This window comes from Lepisosteus oculatus, chromosome 6 (genome assembly GCF_040954835.1).
Source record: "Lepisosteus oculatus isolate fLepOcu1 chromosome 6, fLepOcu1.hap2, whole genome shotgun sequence".
Classification (NCBI taxonomy): Eukaryota; Metazoa; Chordata; class Actinopteri; order Semionotiformes; family Lepisosteidae; genus Lepisosteus; species Lepisosteus oculatus.
The window spans coordinates 18372398-18391156 of record NC_090701.1 but is presented as its reverse complement, the minus strand read 5'-3'; the positions used below and the strand labels follow the sequence as shown (position 1 = coordinate 18391156).

General features: G+C 37.9%; 1 protein-coding gene across 4 annotated transcripts in view; it reads left to right on the top strand.

Annotated features, from left to right (window-relative positions):
• fars2 (phenylalanyl-tRNA synthetase 2, mitochondrial) overlaps positions 1-18759 on the top strand; it is a 187815-nt gene that overhangs the window by 52970 nt on the left and 116086 nt on the right. For 3 of the 4 annotated variants that reach the window (XM_015354589.2, XM_015354587.2, XM_006634397.3), the window contains exons 3-5: positions 4211-4834; positions 6701-6860; positions 8022-8153. In XM_015354589.2, the coding sequence (XP_015210075.2) occupies positions 4229-4834; positions 6701-6860; positions 8022-8153 (898 nt within the window). In that variant the 5' untranslated portion in view covers positions 4211-4228. The remainder of the gene's footprint in view (positions 1-4210; positions 4835-6700; positions 6861-8021; positions 8154-18759) is intronic. The other variant, XM_069191040.1, reaches the window with a different exon arrangement.

Here is an 18759-nt window from a genome sequence, read left to right as displayed (position 1 = left end):
CTTTGTACATTTTTATTTAAAATAGTTATCTAAAATATTCAGTATTAAAAATTGAATATTCTTTAAGTTGCCAGGGTAGCACTACAATGCAGTGTTTTCATACGATACACATTGTATTTTTATCATTCAGCAATCACTGTGTAAGTCCCTCCTAATAGCTATGTTGCCAGACAACTTTTCCTCTGATTTCAAAAGCAAATACAGGTTTCACCTTCATCCATATGTCCTCTTAAACAGTGAGGGATAAAGATTGTGTGTGTTCTGTAATTTTCCAGCTTGACCTGATCTGCTGTATAACCTGCAGTGGTCCTGAGCTCAAGAGAACAGCTTCTGGCTAACGTGCCTCTTCTATAATATAACAATGATGAATCAATCAGCCTAGCCTATCTCTGTCATAAAACCTTGGAGAGTACTTACCCATCTCTCTGCACTTTCATGTTGGATAGTATCCCTCAATATCCACCCATTTTGTTACCGCTTCTTCCAATTCAGGGTAGCGGGGGTGCTGGAGCCTGTCCCAGCAAGTAAGTGGCACAGGGTAGGGTACACCCCAGTCAGTACGCCTGTTCATCTCAGGATGTCCATCACAGACACAAACACACACCCTCTCACATCTAAGGCCAGTTTTTCCAGGAGCCAATTAACCTACCAGTATGTCTTTGAGCTGTGGGAAGAAACCCACACAACCTCCACACAGATAGCCTCTCAAGCCTGGCATTGAACCCAGGGCCCCAGCGCTGTGAGGCACCAATGTTAACAACTGTACCACCGCCCGTCTCTAAACAAGGCACTCACAAGTCATCACGCAAACCTGTGGATCTGCCAAACCTCCAGATTTACACAAAATTGAAACGAGGAAGTCTGCATGAGTCTCCTGGAACACCTTGCAAAGAGGAGAGAAACGTGTTTCTAATGTATAATTTTCACTTTAACTGTACATCTAAGAAATGCACTCTGCAAAGTTCTGCATACCAGGGCTCCCATTTTTGTATTTCGAGAGACCCACCTTTGCTGAGTAAAAGCTGGGTGTTTCAAGACAGTTGACAAGGTGGATAACAAAAATGTAGATGGGGTTGCAAGGATAAAAAAAAATTAGTGAAATACCTTTGCATTTAAGTTGTGTAGTGCAGGTGATCTTGTATTATATTAAAAACAAGTGCGTCAAAGACTAATCCAGCAGTGATAAGCAAGCCAGACTCTGAAATGTGAGGGAGACTTAGTTTGTTTACTGTAGTGTAAATGCATAGTTATAATAAATGACTTCAATGTATGCAATATACAGTATCACTACATGTGAATGTTTATAAACGAGGGGTCCATCCAGCCAGTCTAGGTCATTTTCTTCTTTACTAACTAATTGATCCAAATATTTAATCCAGCTGTTTCCTGTAAGAAGACAAGGTATCAGCTTCAACAACATGGCTGGGTAGCTTGTTTTAGCACCCTGTGTACAGAAGGGCCTCCTGTTCTCAGTTGTAAATGCACTTCCCCGTATTTTCCACTTGTGTCCTCTGGTTCGTATTTCAGTGTTAATTTTGAAGAGGACCTTTGGGTTGACTTTGTATGCTTGCGGATTTGGATTATTTGAATCAGGTCCATGGGGAGTGTTCTCTCTTTAGGACTTAAATGAATCAGTTTTTTCAGGCTGTCAGAATACAGCTACAGTAGATACAAGGGTTGTATGTAATTGTTCTCTGCTGATTTTTGAGCAGCATATTTTTTTATGTTGTGTGAGCAAATAATACTAATGCATTGTGCTATTTCAGCATAACAACCCTTGATATAAATTATATACCTGTAAATATATTCTGTATGTATATCCTACCTGTATATAAATACTATATGCCTATTGTTTCTGTGTAATTTATAATAGGTGTTTATGTTAGCACAAATTTCATCTAAGTGTTCCTTATAAGTAACCTCTTCAAGGACATTCTTTCCCATTTTATATTTAGAGTTTATGGTTTTGCTACTTTCATGCAACACCCTGTATTGTATACATGAAATTCTGCCTTCCACGTGTTTGTCCAAACCAAGAACTGAAGATACAGTAGAAAAAATGTTTTCTTTTTACTGGATTAACCTGAATCACTACCACCCTAAATCTTCAATCTGCAGATCATTTTTCATAAGGAACGTCATAATATCTAAATATTACAATATCATATGATTTGTTTTGGTTGGTATTGTAGCTTTTTCTAAGTAATCTAATACTAACAACAAGTTAGTCAAGACAGATCAATGTTTTCTAAATATTTGTTAACTATCCCATACAGTGTTATTGCCAAATGCTGTAGATGATCCTCAAGTTCAGGCTAATTCTAATTATTGTTTCTATCACCTTGCATGTCATAGAAGAAATATCTACTGATGTACACTATAGCTACTTGATTAGGCTTTGATGCCCTTTTTATGAATAGGTACTGTATTAGGAATGTGCTTCCCACGGGCATTGCCACTGTTTCTAAACAGTTTTCTGTTTCTTTAACAACTTAGCTCATTATTTTCTACATTCAAATTTAATTAAAGAAACAAAGAGCTCAATTTGGAAAAATCCAATATTAAGAATCAATAATAATTTGTCATTACATTTCTACAGGTTTCTTAATTTAACCACAAATGAGAAACTATTTTTATATTGCAGTTTAGCTAGGGTTCTAATGATGTATTCATTTGTAAAATGTGTGCTCAGTTATGATTCTTTTATTTTGACTGTAATTCATTATTTTGAAATTTAATGTGAATCCCAAAACTGTCTTACTACACAGAGCTCCTCTTGCACTGGCACTGCTGAATTGTTTATAATGCATTTTAATAAACGGTATGTCAAAGATTGAAATGGGTTTCTGTGGGTAACTATCGGTAGCTCTTATCATCTGAGTGTCAGATAGTTCATAAACCCATGCTACTGTAAATGCTATACAGTATATATAAAAGAAGCTTTGCTTGTGTATTTTATCCGTGTTTTTTTTTCCAAGCTTACTCATACCGTATCTGTTAAAAAAAAATAATTATAAACACAGTTCAAGGGAATATTTTTCCCCGGTTGTAGTTCGAAAAGAAGCGAACGTGTTTCTATTACAATAATAAGAAGTAAATAAAATAAATAGTACAAATAGCATGAAATTGACATGATCTAGCCTTAATAATAAACAAAGGCAGGCGTAAAAGGGGAACAAACTACTGTACAGTTTTACCAAGAATTACAAGGGTACTTGTACTGTAAATACAAGCAAAGCAGAAGAGGGTTTTCTGGTACAGTAGATTTGCCATCTATTTTTATGTTTACTTCAAGATTTATTTTCCTATTAGTTTCTATATTTTATTTGTTTATCATTTGTGCTTAAAGTGATTCTATGTTATTTTTCGGATTTCCTCTTTCAGATTTTTATTTGGCAGTAAGTAACTCCTATTTTACTCAAAGTAACACCTTGTGCAATGTGAGGTTTTAATTATGTATTTAAATAACAATAAGTGGAGATGATTTGTGAGAATTCGTCAGGAAACAAAACTTCAATTTTACGTGCTCCTTATTTGTTGTGGTGCAGAAAGAAAAGCAAAAGACCTTTTAATGATCATCCTTGGAGAGTAGTATGTACATGTTGTTTTTTTATACTTTTGTTTTCAGCGTGTAGCTACTGCAGTGGAACATTATTTCAGTTTCCAGCAAGGTAATTGCCGTGATTTCTAGGTCCCTGGAACAAGCTATCGTGAAAAACTGAGATCTCTTATATTCTAAGTGACAGGTTGATGATAAGGCCTGCAGATAAACAGTGGACCTTTTGTACTGCCCGCAGTTCTCAGATTTAGAAGCACACCACTTTGTTTTGAGCTGCTTAAGAATATTATTTAAAAATGACTTTGTTTGGCATTTTTTCCATTAAGAATTGACTTTTATTTTTTTCTCCCCTCTCTTTATGTAATCCCAAGTTCCACAAATAAAAGAAGAAAAGATGAAATTTGGAAGTCACCCTTTCTTAGAGTTAGTGGTGTCCTTGGTAAAATGTACTCTCATGCTGAAAGCACCTCTTTCAACCTTCATAATAAAAGCCTTTGTAGCTTATGGTTTTGCTGACTGGCAAGGTAATGAGGGGCAGGGTCGCTGGGTAAACTAATGGGTTACATCAGCTCTTTTCCATGATAAGCAGAACACCCAAGGAATCCATCGGTTTCGTTTGATTTTTACCTTGGGATTTTCTTTTCTCTCCAGGTTCACTGGTGGATAGTCATGAGGCTGTGCTGCAGTCTGAGGTCAGTCATCCGGCTGGGTGAATCCGCATCTCTCCACAGAAGACGTTGGAAAGGTCTTGCAAAGGAGGTCTTCAGAGGTGTGATGTCCGGTCCAGCAGCCAGCTCCAGTGGCAAGGACTGCGTGGAGCTGTTTGGGAAACTCCACCCACGGGATGACTATACCAACATCACACCCAAGATCCTTTCAAACGTAGGGAGGAACTTGCACAACCAGAAGCACCATCCACTGTGGCTCATAAAAGAACGCATAAAAGATCACTTCTACAAGCAGTACATGGGCCGCCATGGGAATCCGTTGTTTTCCGTTTATGATAACTTGTGTCCTGTGGTAACGGTAGAGCAGAACTTTGACAGTCTTCTGATACCACCTGACCATGCCAGCAGGAAGAAAGGGGACAATTACTACCTGAACCGGGGGCACATGCTGCGAGCACACACCTCTGCCCATCAGAGAGATCTGATGCGCTCTGGTCTGGATGCTTTCCTGGTGGCAGGGGACGTCTACAGACGAGATGAGATCGATGCCAGTCACTACCCCATCTTTCACCAGATGGAGGGAGTGCGTCTCTTCTCAAACCATGAGGTAAGGGGACGGTCCTCTAGAATACTGGCCGTGACCACCGTGTGTTTACAGTTCATACACTTCCATCACAGCTTATGCTTTTACAGTGCGCACCTTTTCGCTGTCTAGCACTTTTAATAAAAGTGCCTGTTTAAGTTGAACCTTAGATTCTGAGTCATTTACCCCACCCAAGATCGGCTGATAGTACATGTAAATGAAGTAGATTTTTCAAAGAAAATTAGAAGATTCTCAGTTGCATAAGTAGTCCACATCTTTGTGCTTAATTCTTTAAAACCTAATGATTAGTTTGCAAAGTCACAAAAATAGTGTAGTGGTCTTTCTCTGCCTGAAATAAAAGTTGTTTAGCTTGTCTTCAGAATAGAAGCCTCTTGCGAATTCTTTTTGATTGATTTTGAATTTTAAGCCATATGATATGAAAAATCAGCTATGAAGTCCAAGGGACTTTTAAAATAAATCAGAGGTAGAGTAGTAGAGAATAATGTATGTGAGCAAGCAGGAGACTGGTTAGGGATGCTACCATGACGCTAACAATCACTTTTAAATATTTGTAAGTTTCTCACTCGTTGATCATACAGTGTGTCGATAATATACATGTGTTGATACCTTTACTAAAAAAGAGATTTGAGACAAATCACATATATGATAATGCAGACATATAATAGAGGAATTTGTGGTCAGACAAGACAAAGATTGAACTTTTTGGTCTAAAAGCAAGAGCCACAGTACAGTGCTTGTCACTCCATCCCATCTGTAAAGCATGGTAATGGTAACATCATGTTATGCAGATTCTTCTTATCAGCCTTTTAGGAGGGATCGTGTCTTAGAGACATTATCCCGCTGATAGTTGCTTGTCAAAACTGAGAGGAAAAAACAGTTAAATTCCTGTGTGGGTTTGCAAGATCCCAATATACTGGCAGTGCTCAAGGATTTTCAGGATATAATTCCATGTGAGATACAATAATTGCGATAAGGTGTACATTACAAACATTGTGGTGGAATCCAGGAGGACAAAACAAAAACTGGGAAAAACCCGTGGTTTTGCAGAGCAGACTGATTCTGCAGAGTAATATGTAGGCAGTCAGCAGTGGATGTGAGAATCACGGTGATAGTATGTTTGCAGAGAAAGACTAATAAATGAGTACAGTAACATTTAACAGTGAGTCTAAAGAAAATAATCATATATACATGAAACTGGTGAGAAAAGCAGTAGCTAAAAACACACTGACCGTTCCCCCTCAACCAGAAGTGGAAATTCTGGTGAAGAAAAACATACTTTAGAAATGGCACTGTAGCAATCCTTGACAAGATGTCATGCCACTTTCAAAGCTTATAGTGTTAATCAATTTTAACTAAGGAACAGAGGGCCTTAGAAATGTGCATATTGTATCCCACTCCTGCCATCATCATTTTAACATCGTCCTGAAAAGTATAGACAACCTCTAATGTTTCAAAGCAAAACAGTATATACTAACATCAACAGTTTGATCCAAATTAGGTGATGAGTATGGGCTGCACTTGAAAATTGTTCTCAACAGCTGGAGTATCAAATGTGAAAAAGTCTGAAAACATGAAGACAGCACAGTAGCCATCAATAAAACTTGAAAAAAGCTGAGTTTCTTATTTTTTTAAACTGATGAGCTTTGTCTTGGAACAGACTGTCAACATGATTACCTGCTAAATATGCCCCCACTGGCTGTTTTTGATGAATACTGTTGAAGCTGTAAACTGAATAAGACGGCTTTATCACCGCTTCAACAGAACAAATAAATGCTTTCCGAATACAGTATGTCTGTAAACCGCTGTTAGTATCTTATCAAATATGCCAATTCCACCCTGTCTTGTTTTTCACGTTGGGTTCTTTTCTAGCTGTTTGCGAGTGTGGTGGACGGAGAACATCTGCACCTGTTTGAAAAGGGTCCTCGCACCCCAGAGAAGCAGGACACGCATACACTGGAGGCAGTGAAACTGGTGGAGTTTAATTTAAAAGAGACTCTCCGCAAACTCATTACTCACCTGTTTGGAGAAGGTAGAAAACGCAATGGGCCTTTCTTTTGTTCCTTTTTTTTCACCCTCCCAGCTTTACTTTCTGTTGTTCCCTGTTGCTAAGACTGTTGTTGAGACTGGTTATTAAATCTCAGTGACAAAATGAATTTATTGACGGTAATAGAAAATTTTCGAGATTTCAAATTAAGCATGTGATTGTGAACTTTGTGAAAGTACTTTGCCATGGGCGAGAGCAAAAGCTCACACAAATTCTGATGTGATGCGGCCCTTCCTGCTCGCTCACAGTGACTAATGTAATGCAATGCCTGCAGCATAAGCTGTACGTATTCGCTCGTACATTTCACCATCAAACCGTTTCTAACGTGATCTGCATGCAGAGGTAACAAGTTAGTTCCATTTATCGACGCAAAAAATTTTGGAAGTTGAGAGCAATATTTCCATTGGATTAAAAGAGATGTATTCACAAGCCTGCTTCCTTAAAATGTTATAGGGCCGGTACATGTCAAAGGAAGTTTGGTTGCCTTGTTCTGAATTGCAGAAAATGGCATTAAGCATACCTGGAAATCTAGTCTAATTTTGTGATGTAAATTGGAGGCTTTGAACGGGACTATGTCCATTTCACTTTTATTGTGGTTTGAAATGTACTCATCGATGCTGATTCTTTCTAACCCCGAAATATAAAAATAGCGTTACAGTTCCCCTTTAATGGCACCTCCAGACGGAAACTCCTGACTAACCACAAGTTTATGTAAAGCTTTGCCCATATCCTGAGAGAACGCTTGATGTCTTGTACTGCGTCCAGGAGGGCTGGTAGTAGTTTTCCTCTCAAGAGCCGAGGACCCAGGCCTGCTTTTGTCCACCACATCTGCCCCCCTCCCCAGCCCGCTGCTTGTCCTGTCGCTGCAGGAATGTGCCAGGTGATTGATTGACTTACCCAAGGAGCCTGAGCTGCACAAACTGCTTCTCATATTGAAAAAGACACTGCTATTTCTCTTTAACTTTCGAGATTTATTGTCTGCAATGAAGATGTTGCAGGCGGGTGTGTTTGTGATTTATTTTCATGAGAAACTCCAAACTGGTGGCATGAAGAAGTAACCCCACATTTTTACGGGAGCAGAACTGCTTACCTCCATTGGCCTCTGTTTAATGGCTCACGCCCGTTTATTCATTTGGTTTTCCGCAGACCTGGAGATCCGCTGGGTGGAGTGCTATTTCCCCTTCACCCACCCCTCCTTTGAAATGGAGATCAGATTCCAGGGGGACTGGCTGGAGGTCCTGGGCTGTGGGGTGATGGAGCAGCAGCTGGTCAATTCAGGTATGGGGAAAAGACCTGAAGCTTCACTAACAATCAATCTGTCCCCCTTCTCCAGGATTTTACATCATGGTACCCGTCGGTAAATCCTTCCTTAGTCAGTGTTTTTTTTTCAACATCCATTGAATATTTTTGTGCTTCTCCTGCTTCAGGTGGTTTTCATAGCCTTTTACACTTGTTTCTCTGTAAGCTGGCAGCTACACAACCCAGTGAACTTTCAATGACAGGAACAGTGGTATTTTACTTCTCAAACTGAAAGTGAAAAAATAGTGATTTTTATATCACGGGGAGGCACGGTGGCACAGTGTTTAGAATTGCTGTCTTGCACCACTGGGGTCCTGGGTTCCTCTCATAGTGCACAGAGACACTGGTAGGTTAATTATATAAATTGGCTTCATTCCTCTGCTCTCCTCCCCACTGATATCTGATGTGTGGTGAGCGTTCTGGTGCACTATGGCTGCCGTCGCATCATCCAGGTGGATGCTGCACATTGGTGGTGGTGGAGGGGAGTCCCCATTACCTGTAAAGCGCTTTGAGTGGAGTGTCCAGAAAAGCGCTATATAAGTGTAATCAATTATTATTATTATTATTATTATTATTATTATTAATTGTCTTCTGGGAAAGGTGGCCCTGGTGTTGAGTGTGTGTATTTATGTTTGTGATACACTGGTTTCCCATCCCGGGTATAACCAGCTCTGTGCTCATAGCCGGGATAAACTTTGGCTCCCGTGCAACTCTTTCTTAGATAAGTAGTTAGAAAATGGACAGATGGATTGTCTGTTATGTGGCCTTCACTGTAAAAGACACACGGCAATCATCAAACCAAACTGAATAAAAAATAACGATGTTGCACATATTGAGAGTGTCACAGTAATGCACTTTAATCATGGTGCAAAGCAATTATTACACAGTGATTACAATCACATTTTGATTTGAACTATCACCAGCTGAAACCTTAAGAGGCAGAAAGTCACACACTCCTGCATCAGCTTATTATTATACGGTTTTGAATTAAATAGTAAAAGCTAGTGCTTTGGCTGTTTCTTTATTTAGTTACTATTAAAGAAATGAATGTAATAAATTGTGAAAAGAAGAGATTAACCATGGGTTCCTGATAAGAAGGTGATATAGTGAAAGTGCTGTCAGACTAGAGCAGTATTTACAGCTTTACTTGCATTATGCAAGGCTCCAGCAAAGTGACACTCCGAGGTAATTGAGCTGGGCTCCCCCTCCTGGGGGTTGGTAGATATGTTGCAGGCAGTGCTTTGTCGGAACTGCAGCATCATCAGTTGGAGAAGGAGATAACCCTGCTTAAATTCTGTCTGACTGAAATGGAAGACAGAAAACACTTACCAGACTTGAGAATTGTTAGCCTGCTGGAAGGCACAGACATGCTATTAATTTCTTTCTAAAATGCCTACACAAATACTCCACACATTGGCCTCCAGCAGGCCCTTTAAGGTCCTGAATGTACATGTGAGTTTTGATGAATATGGAGCAAGGAGGGACAGTCTTTAAAAATCTTGCTTTACTGATCCAACACCAAAATCACAGGCACTATGCACCATCATGGTGGTTCACTTATTCTTCTGTGCTTATTGCAGTTACGAAGATAGTTGTCAAGGCCAGGTTGACACATGACGTGCTTTGATGACACGGCACAATGTGACGTTCTTGGCTGAATGTTTTGGGCACTTTATCAGGATTTCAGATTATAGGCAAATAGAAATTCCCCACCTATTCCACATCATTTATTAAAGTAGCGTGTGATGATGTCAGTTAAGTACTAAATGCTGTACATTTTCCTCAGAAACTCAAGATTAGAGATAAAAAATAAAACACAAAAGAGCCTTTAGAGTGATCTAGTTATTGTCCACTATTGCTATCAAATTCAGACATAAATGTATTTGCAAAAGGCTCTTTGTAAGATAATGGAGACACATTTGTATCAGCAAATATATCATAAGCAGACAGGCTTCTTGATGGGACAATTTGCTTCTGAAACTTTACACTGCCTCTTCCATATTTTGGATTAGTCCATTTATCAAGTAGCTGCTTGTTCAGTGTTTTCTTTAGATACAAATGAAGTGTTTTGTATCTTACAACATAACTGTCTTTGGGTTGTACTGGAACATTTTTTAAGAGACGTCTTCTATCAGTTTGATCCCTTACTCTGTGTGTGTACAGAGCAGATCAATGAATTAAATGATATCTCCTCAGTGATATCAGTCAATGATATCTCTTTATCTCTTACTCGACAGACTTAACAGTTCTGTCCGTCAACACCATTATTTCTTCTTTCATTATAACTGCTGACATAAGCAATTAAACAAAATATAAGCATTATTCTCATGGAGATACAGAAGACTACTCATTATATAAACATGATATTTAACTTTGCTGATGGAATTCTCCTGTTTCTCTCTGATATTTCCAGTTCAGTTCCTCGTGCTGTAATCTTGTTTTATAACTTTGGTATATTTTCTGAATTTAAACTATACTGTATTGTTCCTCTTGCCTTTGAATCTTAGTAATGTGACAGCATTTCTTTCACACGCAGTTTGTATTCTCCTGCATTTATTTATTTGGGTATAAATATATTCCCTAATTGGTAGCATGCTCAAACAGAAAATTCTTGGTTGTGACAAAAACATTAAAGAAATTTTGATTCTATGTTCTTCTTTACACTCTGCTGGTAAGATTTGTATAATAAAAATAATTATACGTCCTATATTGATTTTCTGTTTCCCATAATCCATTTTTATGTCCCACCAGAATGCCTAGAAAAAGTATTGGGATAGTGAAGTAAAAGCTGCCATTTTTTCTGTGTACACATGCAGTTTGTACTTGAGATGAAAAGTTAAATACGAGGAAAAAATATAGAATGTCACCTTTTGTTTCTGCTTATTTCTGTGTCTATATGCTTTAACATTTTGGAATAATACCACATTTTGTGTCCCATCCTCACATTTTAGTGACTATTTTGACTTCACTGTCTCCACCTACTATTTTGAACTTATAGGGTGCTGTGGAATTGCGATATCGTTTTATCTCATAGCATTTGCAATGTAGTATGTGTCATTTGCAAACTTGACTTCTTTATCTATAGCAAAATGTAGATTAATGATACATACATAAAGTAGGAAGGACAGTGGTCCTATAATAGATCATTGTAGTACTCCACTTATCACTTCACACATATAAGAGTATTGTTTTAGCCTTAATCTGTACTGTTTTATATCCATTGACCAGTTCTCAATACAAATAATGGACAACCTTAAATGTCTACTGACTGCAGCAATTTTAGAGTGGTCTTTATGGGAATTACTATCTTCCCATAAGAATCCTCATCGAAAGCCCTCTGAAAACCTACACATAGTGTATATGATTTGTTATACAGAGATTTTTAGTTATTAGTTATGTTTTTTGTGTGCATTATTGCTGTTATTTGTTTAAATAATCTGATTACATACAGTAATTAAACATGATCTGTCTTTTATCTACTGTATGCTGACTATTCTGTAGAAGTCCAATGTCATACTGGTGATCTTCCAGTTTAGTTCCAAATATAATTTACATAAATTTACATGTAATACAAATAAGATGTATTGGATTCTAATTACTTAGTTTGATTCTGTCATCCTTTTTAAAGATGTTTACTACATTAGCAATTCTCCAGTCAATAAATATCACACCTGTACTCTGCAATTACTGCTGAACGTGTTTTTTTTAAATGGTCTGTGAATAGCATTTCTTGTTTCCTCAAGTACTATTGGTAATATTAGTAGTATTAGTATTATTAATAATATTGTTTTTTAATGATGGGAACTACCGGTAGGATACCATCAGGCCCTAGAAAGTAATACTTCTAGTTCCTGTTCTTCTTCTACCTCCCCTAAAGCAATCTTGATATAGAATGTGTCCTTGGTAAACACCTGCATTAAATATTAATTTATATTTAAGTTACTTAAATACTTTTGCATCAGTCATTTCCCTTTCATAGTCAACATTTTGCCATTACGGTATATCTCTGAAACTGAGAACTACACAACCTAGATTCGGATTGGGACGCAGTCTGGAACAATACTTTTCCTCTAACAATACAGCACATCCATTTTATACTTGCCCATGGAACACCATACCTGCAGATCCAGCATTAAAAATACTCCTAGCCCCCTCAGTCACTGATGTACTCAGGCTGTACTTGACACCTGCTTATGCAGACATTTTTTGGTTGTATGTGACTCTCCATTAAGATGTGACGGATTTGATTGCCAAGTTACTGTTTTTTTTCTAGGAGTATATTATCCTACTATTCATTCGGCATGCCATCTTTTGCTCATGGGTCTAACTGCTGCCAGGAAATCTTGGTTTTATAGCAGATGCTTTCTGGTTGAATGCAAAATGGCTGTACTAGGTTCATGCTCTTGAGCTAAAGGCAGAGTAAATGCTGCTGGGTTGCTTTTTGCTTGAGAACTACAGTGCCCGTCTGCTTCTCATGGTATTACAATCCATCCCTTCATCCCTTTTCTAACTGCTTTTTTGGCAAGCAATAGGCGTGAGGTGAGACACACCCTGTATTTTATTCCCAATATATTCCCAGTAGCTAGTTAACCTACCTGTATGTCTTTAGACTGTGGGAGGAAACCTGGGAACCTGGAGGAAACCCATGTGAACATGGGGCGGTAAGACAGCAATACTAACCACTGTGCCACTGTGTTACCACGGGGGTAACCATGGATATTAAAAAGAAATGTACATATTTCAAAAGAAAAAAGCAGTTTAGAGATCACAATTGTGGATATACAGTCGATTTCAAGTGTACATAAAAGTAAGTGGCCTTCATTTAAATCAGTCTCTTTGTTTCTTTCATTTTAAAAGTAATGTTATCGATGTTCAGGTACATTGAGTTGAAAACCTGGGTAGTCTGGGGTGAAACCCAAAAGAATGGAGCCTGGCAAGGTGACAGTCCGCCTGTTTGAGTGCTTCCGGGGTTGAAAAGTCAAAACATTTTACTTTGAGATGATATTTCCTTTAAGTTGCAAAATAGCTCACTTGACGAATTAGAACAAAAAACTCCATATTTTATAAGTAATAATTTAACTCATTCACATCAAGTGAAATGAAATTATATCTTGTAGGGTAATCCCATTATCCCATTAAGCTAAGTAGGACATTTATCTTTTATGTGCACTTACAGTAGCTAACAGAAGAAACCAGTTTCATGTTTTCTTTATCGAAATTATAATTATAAGACTTCATTGCAAGGCAGTTATCTATTTATCTTGTACTTTGAGAAACATGAATAGTTTGAAGAACTTTGAGGAACATGAATTGTACACAATCCAATCTATCCATGAGAAATATATTTTATTATTTAATTCTGTCAAGGAAGAAAAATAAAGATACAGATGAATATATTGGGTAGAAATACTGAATAAATTATTTTAAGTGGACTTTTAAAATGGCAAACCCAGCCTTCAAAAAGGACAAGAAAGCAGGGGGGGTGCTGGCGCCTCTCCAGAGCCTGTAAGTGTGGAAGAAAATAGCTTTCACTGACCTGTCTGATCCTGCACACCTGAAGGAGAAGAGCAGCATCACCTCCTGGTCACAGGCATCCCCAGCTCTGCACTCTCGCCTCTTCCAGTAGATGTCAGCCTTAGGCAACGGTGAAAGTTAATTCCCGCAGGTTAGGAAGTCTGGCAGAAAGGGAAACCAAGTCACATCTGGGTCCAATGTTTGAAAAATGATGGGAGTTTGTACTCCCATATTAAATATTTTACAGTTTCTACATCCACCCTTTACACTTTAGTGCAACTTTGACTCTCTACTTCGCAATATATCTGTTTTGGATCTTGGCAGCCTCTGTTCTTCTAGACTGCTCCATATTCACTGTCTGATCCTGGCCCACAAGGACCAGGAGATCACCCATTGAGGATGATGTGCAATTCATGTTCAGCTTTGAACAGAACACGCACAGTGTTCTATAAAATCACTAGTAACCCCAGCCGCATGCTCACATATACTGTATTTGTAAAAGATAGTACTTGTATAACACTGAGGATGCATTTATTCGTTCTTTGTTTTTTAGGAAGAGGGACCGATAATTTGCTCTATGTAAAAAAAAATATCTTATGTAGCAATGTTTTTTCAAACACATTCCTGAGAGTAATTTTTGATTGGATTTGCAATGATTTGTTTTCGACAAGTATTGTAGTACTTGAGTATGTTTACCTCCCAGGATTTCCATGGTGTATGGAAAGAATTTGAATCTGTTCTGTTAAAATGTAGAAATGCTCTGTCTCTCAAGTAATAGGCTCCCAACAAGTTAATAAATCCTGATCATCAAATCCCCAGTGATATCAGATCAAGTGAGCTCCATGTTGTGACAGAGAAAAGAGAAAAATGAGCAGTATAATTTACAGTAAAATAAAGGTTTTAGACTTTGTCAGTAAAATTTTGGATGGAATTTTGGATTCCATTGTAACAAACCAAATTTCAAATTAACATGGCTTCTTATGAGCTATATGTAGAAGGCAAGCAAAATGCGTCATTTCTATAGTTGTATTAAACAGTTTTTAATACAGTTTAGCATGACTGTAATCTCAATACAATTGCAATACATTCAAAGTGACAGATATGTAAAATAGACTACTATTTGCCTGATCACTATTATTTAAATTATTTCAGTTGTTTCTGGGAATCAAAATGCTCTGACTTTGTTAAATATGTACCGTAGTATGCAAAGAATTACACTACATTTTTCTTACACCTACAGTACATGCAGTGAAGAAAAATTGTGTGTCATAGAAACCAATAAGAATAAACATTATTTCTGTTCAAATTCTTTAAAATATATACTGTGCATTTCCAGAGCCACATTTCCTTTTATAATGGAACTTTGAACTTAAAGGCAGTAGAACATTACAGGTGAGATTGATAAGCAGTCTTTTTCAAATGAAACATTGTACAATACCAAGCTTTTTTGATGTCAGTGGGCCTATGAATTATTTTTAAATGGCTAGGCGATATTACCAATGTGATGCTTGAAACATAAAATATAGGTATACAGGAATAGTTTCTAGGCCAGATATAACTATCCTGTTATTTTACATTAAGCAATGTCTCACCCTTCAACACCGGACTTTAATTTTTGTTTCTGTGCTTTAGCTATTTAAAGGTATTCAGACTCATAGAGGTTTTAAAATAATTATATTAGTGCTTTTGATTGTTTTTGCATATGTCAGGACACGTGTTGTACAGACTTGAATGAGTTCCAAGTACAAAAGAATTATACTTTTTGGTAAATGTCCAATGCTTAGAGACATACTGGATGCAAAGTTAATATTAAAACATTAAAGCTAGACACAGCAGTGTGTTAATTTACCAATGTGTTAGGAAATTCACTTTTGGAGTCAAATTCAGCTCAGGAAAGACCTCCACCAAATTCACATGCTACTAGTTTATATATTCTACCCTGGATTGTAGGACTTAAATTAAATCATTTGATGTTTTTGGTCTGTACTACAGTACAAGTCTGCTCTTTCTATTTCAAAGGCCATGGAGGATATTAAGTGACCAACTTACAAGGAGTCTTCAGCTGTCCTCACCTAAGCTTTGTTCCTGTATTCTTGCAAAAACTATACAACATCAGTGATGTTTTTTTTTTTTACTTTCACTTAATTCCATATACTCTAATCCTCAAAACATCTGTCTCCCGATACCGAAATATATAAAACAGGTATAGCGAGCTTCTTGCTGGGTTAAAGCTTTTGGTCATCATGTCTTCCCACTCAGCATTTCACCAATTAACACAGCCTGTCCTGATTTCCTATATGAAATAAAACTTTAGTCACTTATAGCCTTTTTAGCTAATGTACTTTAAAATGTATTACTTTATATAGCCTGGAAATAACACAATGTTAATGTTGGAAGCTTATTCTTTTTTACATGTTTTTAACCAGTCAGTGGGAAATTGAATTATCTTCTTAAATATCTTCAGTTACATTTTGCAATATTTACTCTTAATTTTTGCAATATTAACTCTTGTTGCATTTTTCTATGATATGCATACACTTCCAAAATAGCAAAATCCCCCAAATTTAACCCTTGATTTGTTTTTTTTACTTTTCTCTACTAAAGCACAGAATAATATATTAATAAATATGTACAGAAACAAAAATAAATGTGCACGATTCTGATCCTTCTAATCCATTGTAAAGCATTTTGTGCTGGATTAGGAAGGACCAGGTAACTAGAACTGATTTAACCTAGGAATGTCAATATGTTAATATGGAGCATGTTAATTTCCTTGCCAGTACTGAAGACTTTAGTCCGCCCTTAGAAGTAATGAAACACTGGTTTGTGATGACAGCACTAACATCTTGTAGCCTAATTTAATCAGATTTTAGAGGGTAAGCAGGGATGCGCCTGACTAGTACTGGGCTGGGAAATCTCTATATGATATTAGGTTGCTTCTGTAAGTGATGTTGGTGGATCAGAAATTGGCACACTTTCCTCTGAACCACAAGTCCCAGACCAAAGTACTGCTATGGTGACAGGAGAAACTGTGTTTTATTTGCATTTTGGATACGATGCACTTTATGAAAGAGTAGGGTATTTACTAATTCAGTTGATGATGAAGCGATTTCCTACTTCACCTGATCTGTAGTCCGTGGCACTCCAGTTGCAAATCTCTATATGATATTAGGTTGCTTCTGTAAGTGATGTTGGTGGATCAGAAATTGGCACACTTTCCTCTGAACCACAAGTCCCAGACCAAAGTCCTGCAATGGTGACAGGAGAAACTGTGTTGTATTTGCATTTTGGATAAGATGCACTGTATGAAAGAGTAGGGTATTTACTAATTCAGTTGATGATGAAGCGATTTCCAACTTCACCTGATCTGTAGTCCGTGGCACTCCAGTTGCATAATAGCTGGGGAGCGGACATCAGTTTTGCATGTATCATCCTTAAACAATGTTTTATTGTTGTGGATCTTATTCATAAAACACTCGCAACTATACTAAATAATGTTAGTTGACACTCTCTTTTTTTCCCTTGTAAAAGTCCTACGCAGTGTAGTGCGTGTTTCAAGATGTTTTTTTCTAAATCCCTGCTGGCGCATTTAACACTTTCAGATTTTGTGACATGAGTTTTCTTTTTATGTTATGAAATGTATGAGGTATGGAACAAAATAGTTTAGTAAAGGTGGCAGTGTATGTGGTTATCATTCACCGTGCAACTATATAAGCTTACCTTTTTGATCTATTGACAGAAGATTTCTTAAATCTTTAATTTGTCAAATGATGAGACGTTTTTAGACATGGACTGCAAACAGTAGGTCACTCCCAGACATTTTCTGTGACAGTGGGTTGTATCATTTCTGTTTAGTTCTACACGGGTTATTAAGTGATATGATTAATGATAAATGATCAAAAAAATTGATACTGCCTAAGTACACATGACCATTAGTATCTAAACCATCACCAGGAAAGTGAGGCTTAAAAATATGAATGACCTTTGGGAAACATCTTTGATTTTTAATGCTTTTATTTACCCTCGTTTTGTTCTGTGTATAGGAAGGATAATGGTCAAATAAATCTGCAGAATCCCATAGCAAACCAAACATTGATGTGGAATGTTTTCCATTAAATCAGATTGTGTTCATTTTATTTTCTGCCATATTTCATTTTTCCCCCCACAAATTTCTATATCTCTAGTCCTGCAGTGCTTACAATTGCAAGCCCTGCTTCACAATGTAGTGTTTTCTAAATCATTATGAGCTTACCCTCTTGGACCTGTGTGTCACAGTTTTTATAATGTCGGTTTATGCTGGCATGTATCATTGTTTTTTGCTGTGCCGCGTCACAAATTATTTTAAGAGATCCAAATGCTGGTAGGGTGATGTAAAAATCCATGTTGTTAACCGCAAAGAGTGAAGATCGGCCATTTGGTGATTTTCCAAGCCAGGCGTGAGGCAAGGCCTGTCGTGCTGACACTGGAGGTTGGGAGGTTGTAGCGCAAGGGGGGGATCCTTTCCTTCGCCAGGAAAGGCAGCCCCGTCCCACCAGAGCACGCAGCAGGGGGCTCTCCTGTCTTTTGTTGGGAAGCAGGCTGGCTGGAGAGCAAGTGCAACTGCAGTGTGGTGCAGCAGATGAGTGCTGGCGTTACCAAGGCAACCCTTAATGCAGCTCGTCCCCCCCCCCCCCTTCCCACAAGAACAGAGTAAAACCACAATGAGAAAGGAAGGGATGAGGAAAGCGATTCTCACAGCCGTCAAAATCAGAATTAAATGTATGCCGAGGCATTTTAGGAGGAATGCTAGCCTGATTGTAGTGGGTTTTTTTTATTGCTTGCATTTCTTTCTTTTTTTTTGGAACGGGGGAGGTTTTTATTTCTCTGTGGCCATATGTGACATGCTCTAGGAACGTGCCATGCCCTAGCACTCGGGTTTTGTTCTTAGGAGGCAGGATTTATTAGTGCTGCTCGCCTGGTCTTTATTCATTAGGCAGTGTAATCCCTCCCTATCAGTGCTCTGGGGAACGTGGAGAGTACCTGGAGATTTGTCGACACCATATGGGCTGCTGCTAATGACAGCAAAGTTACC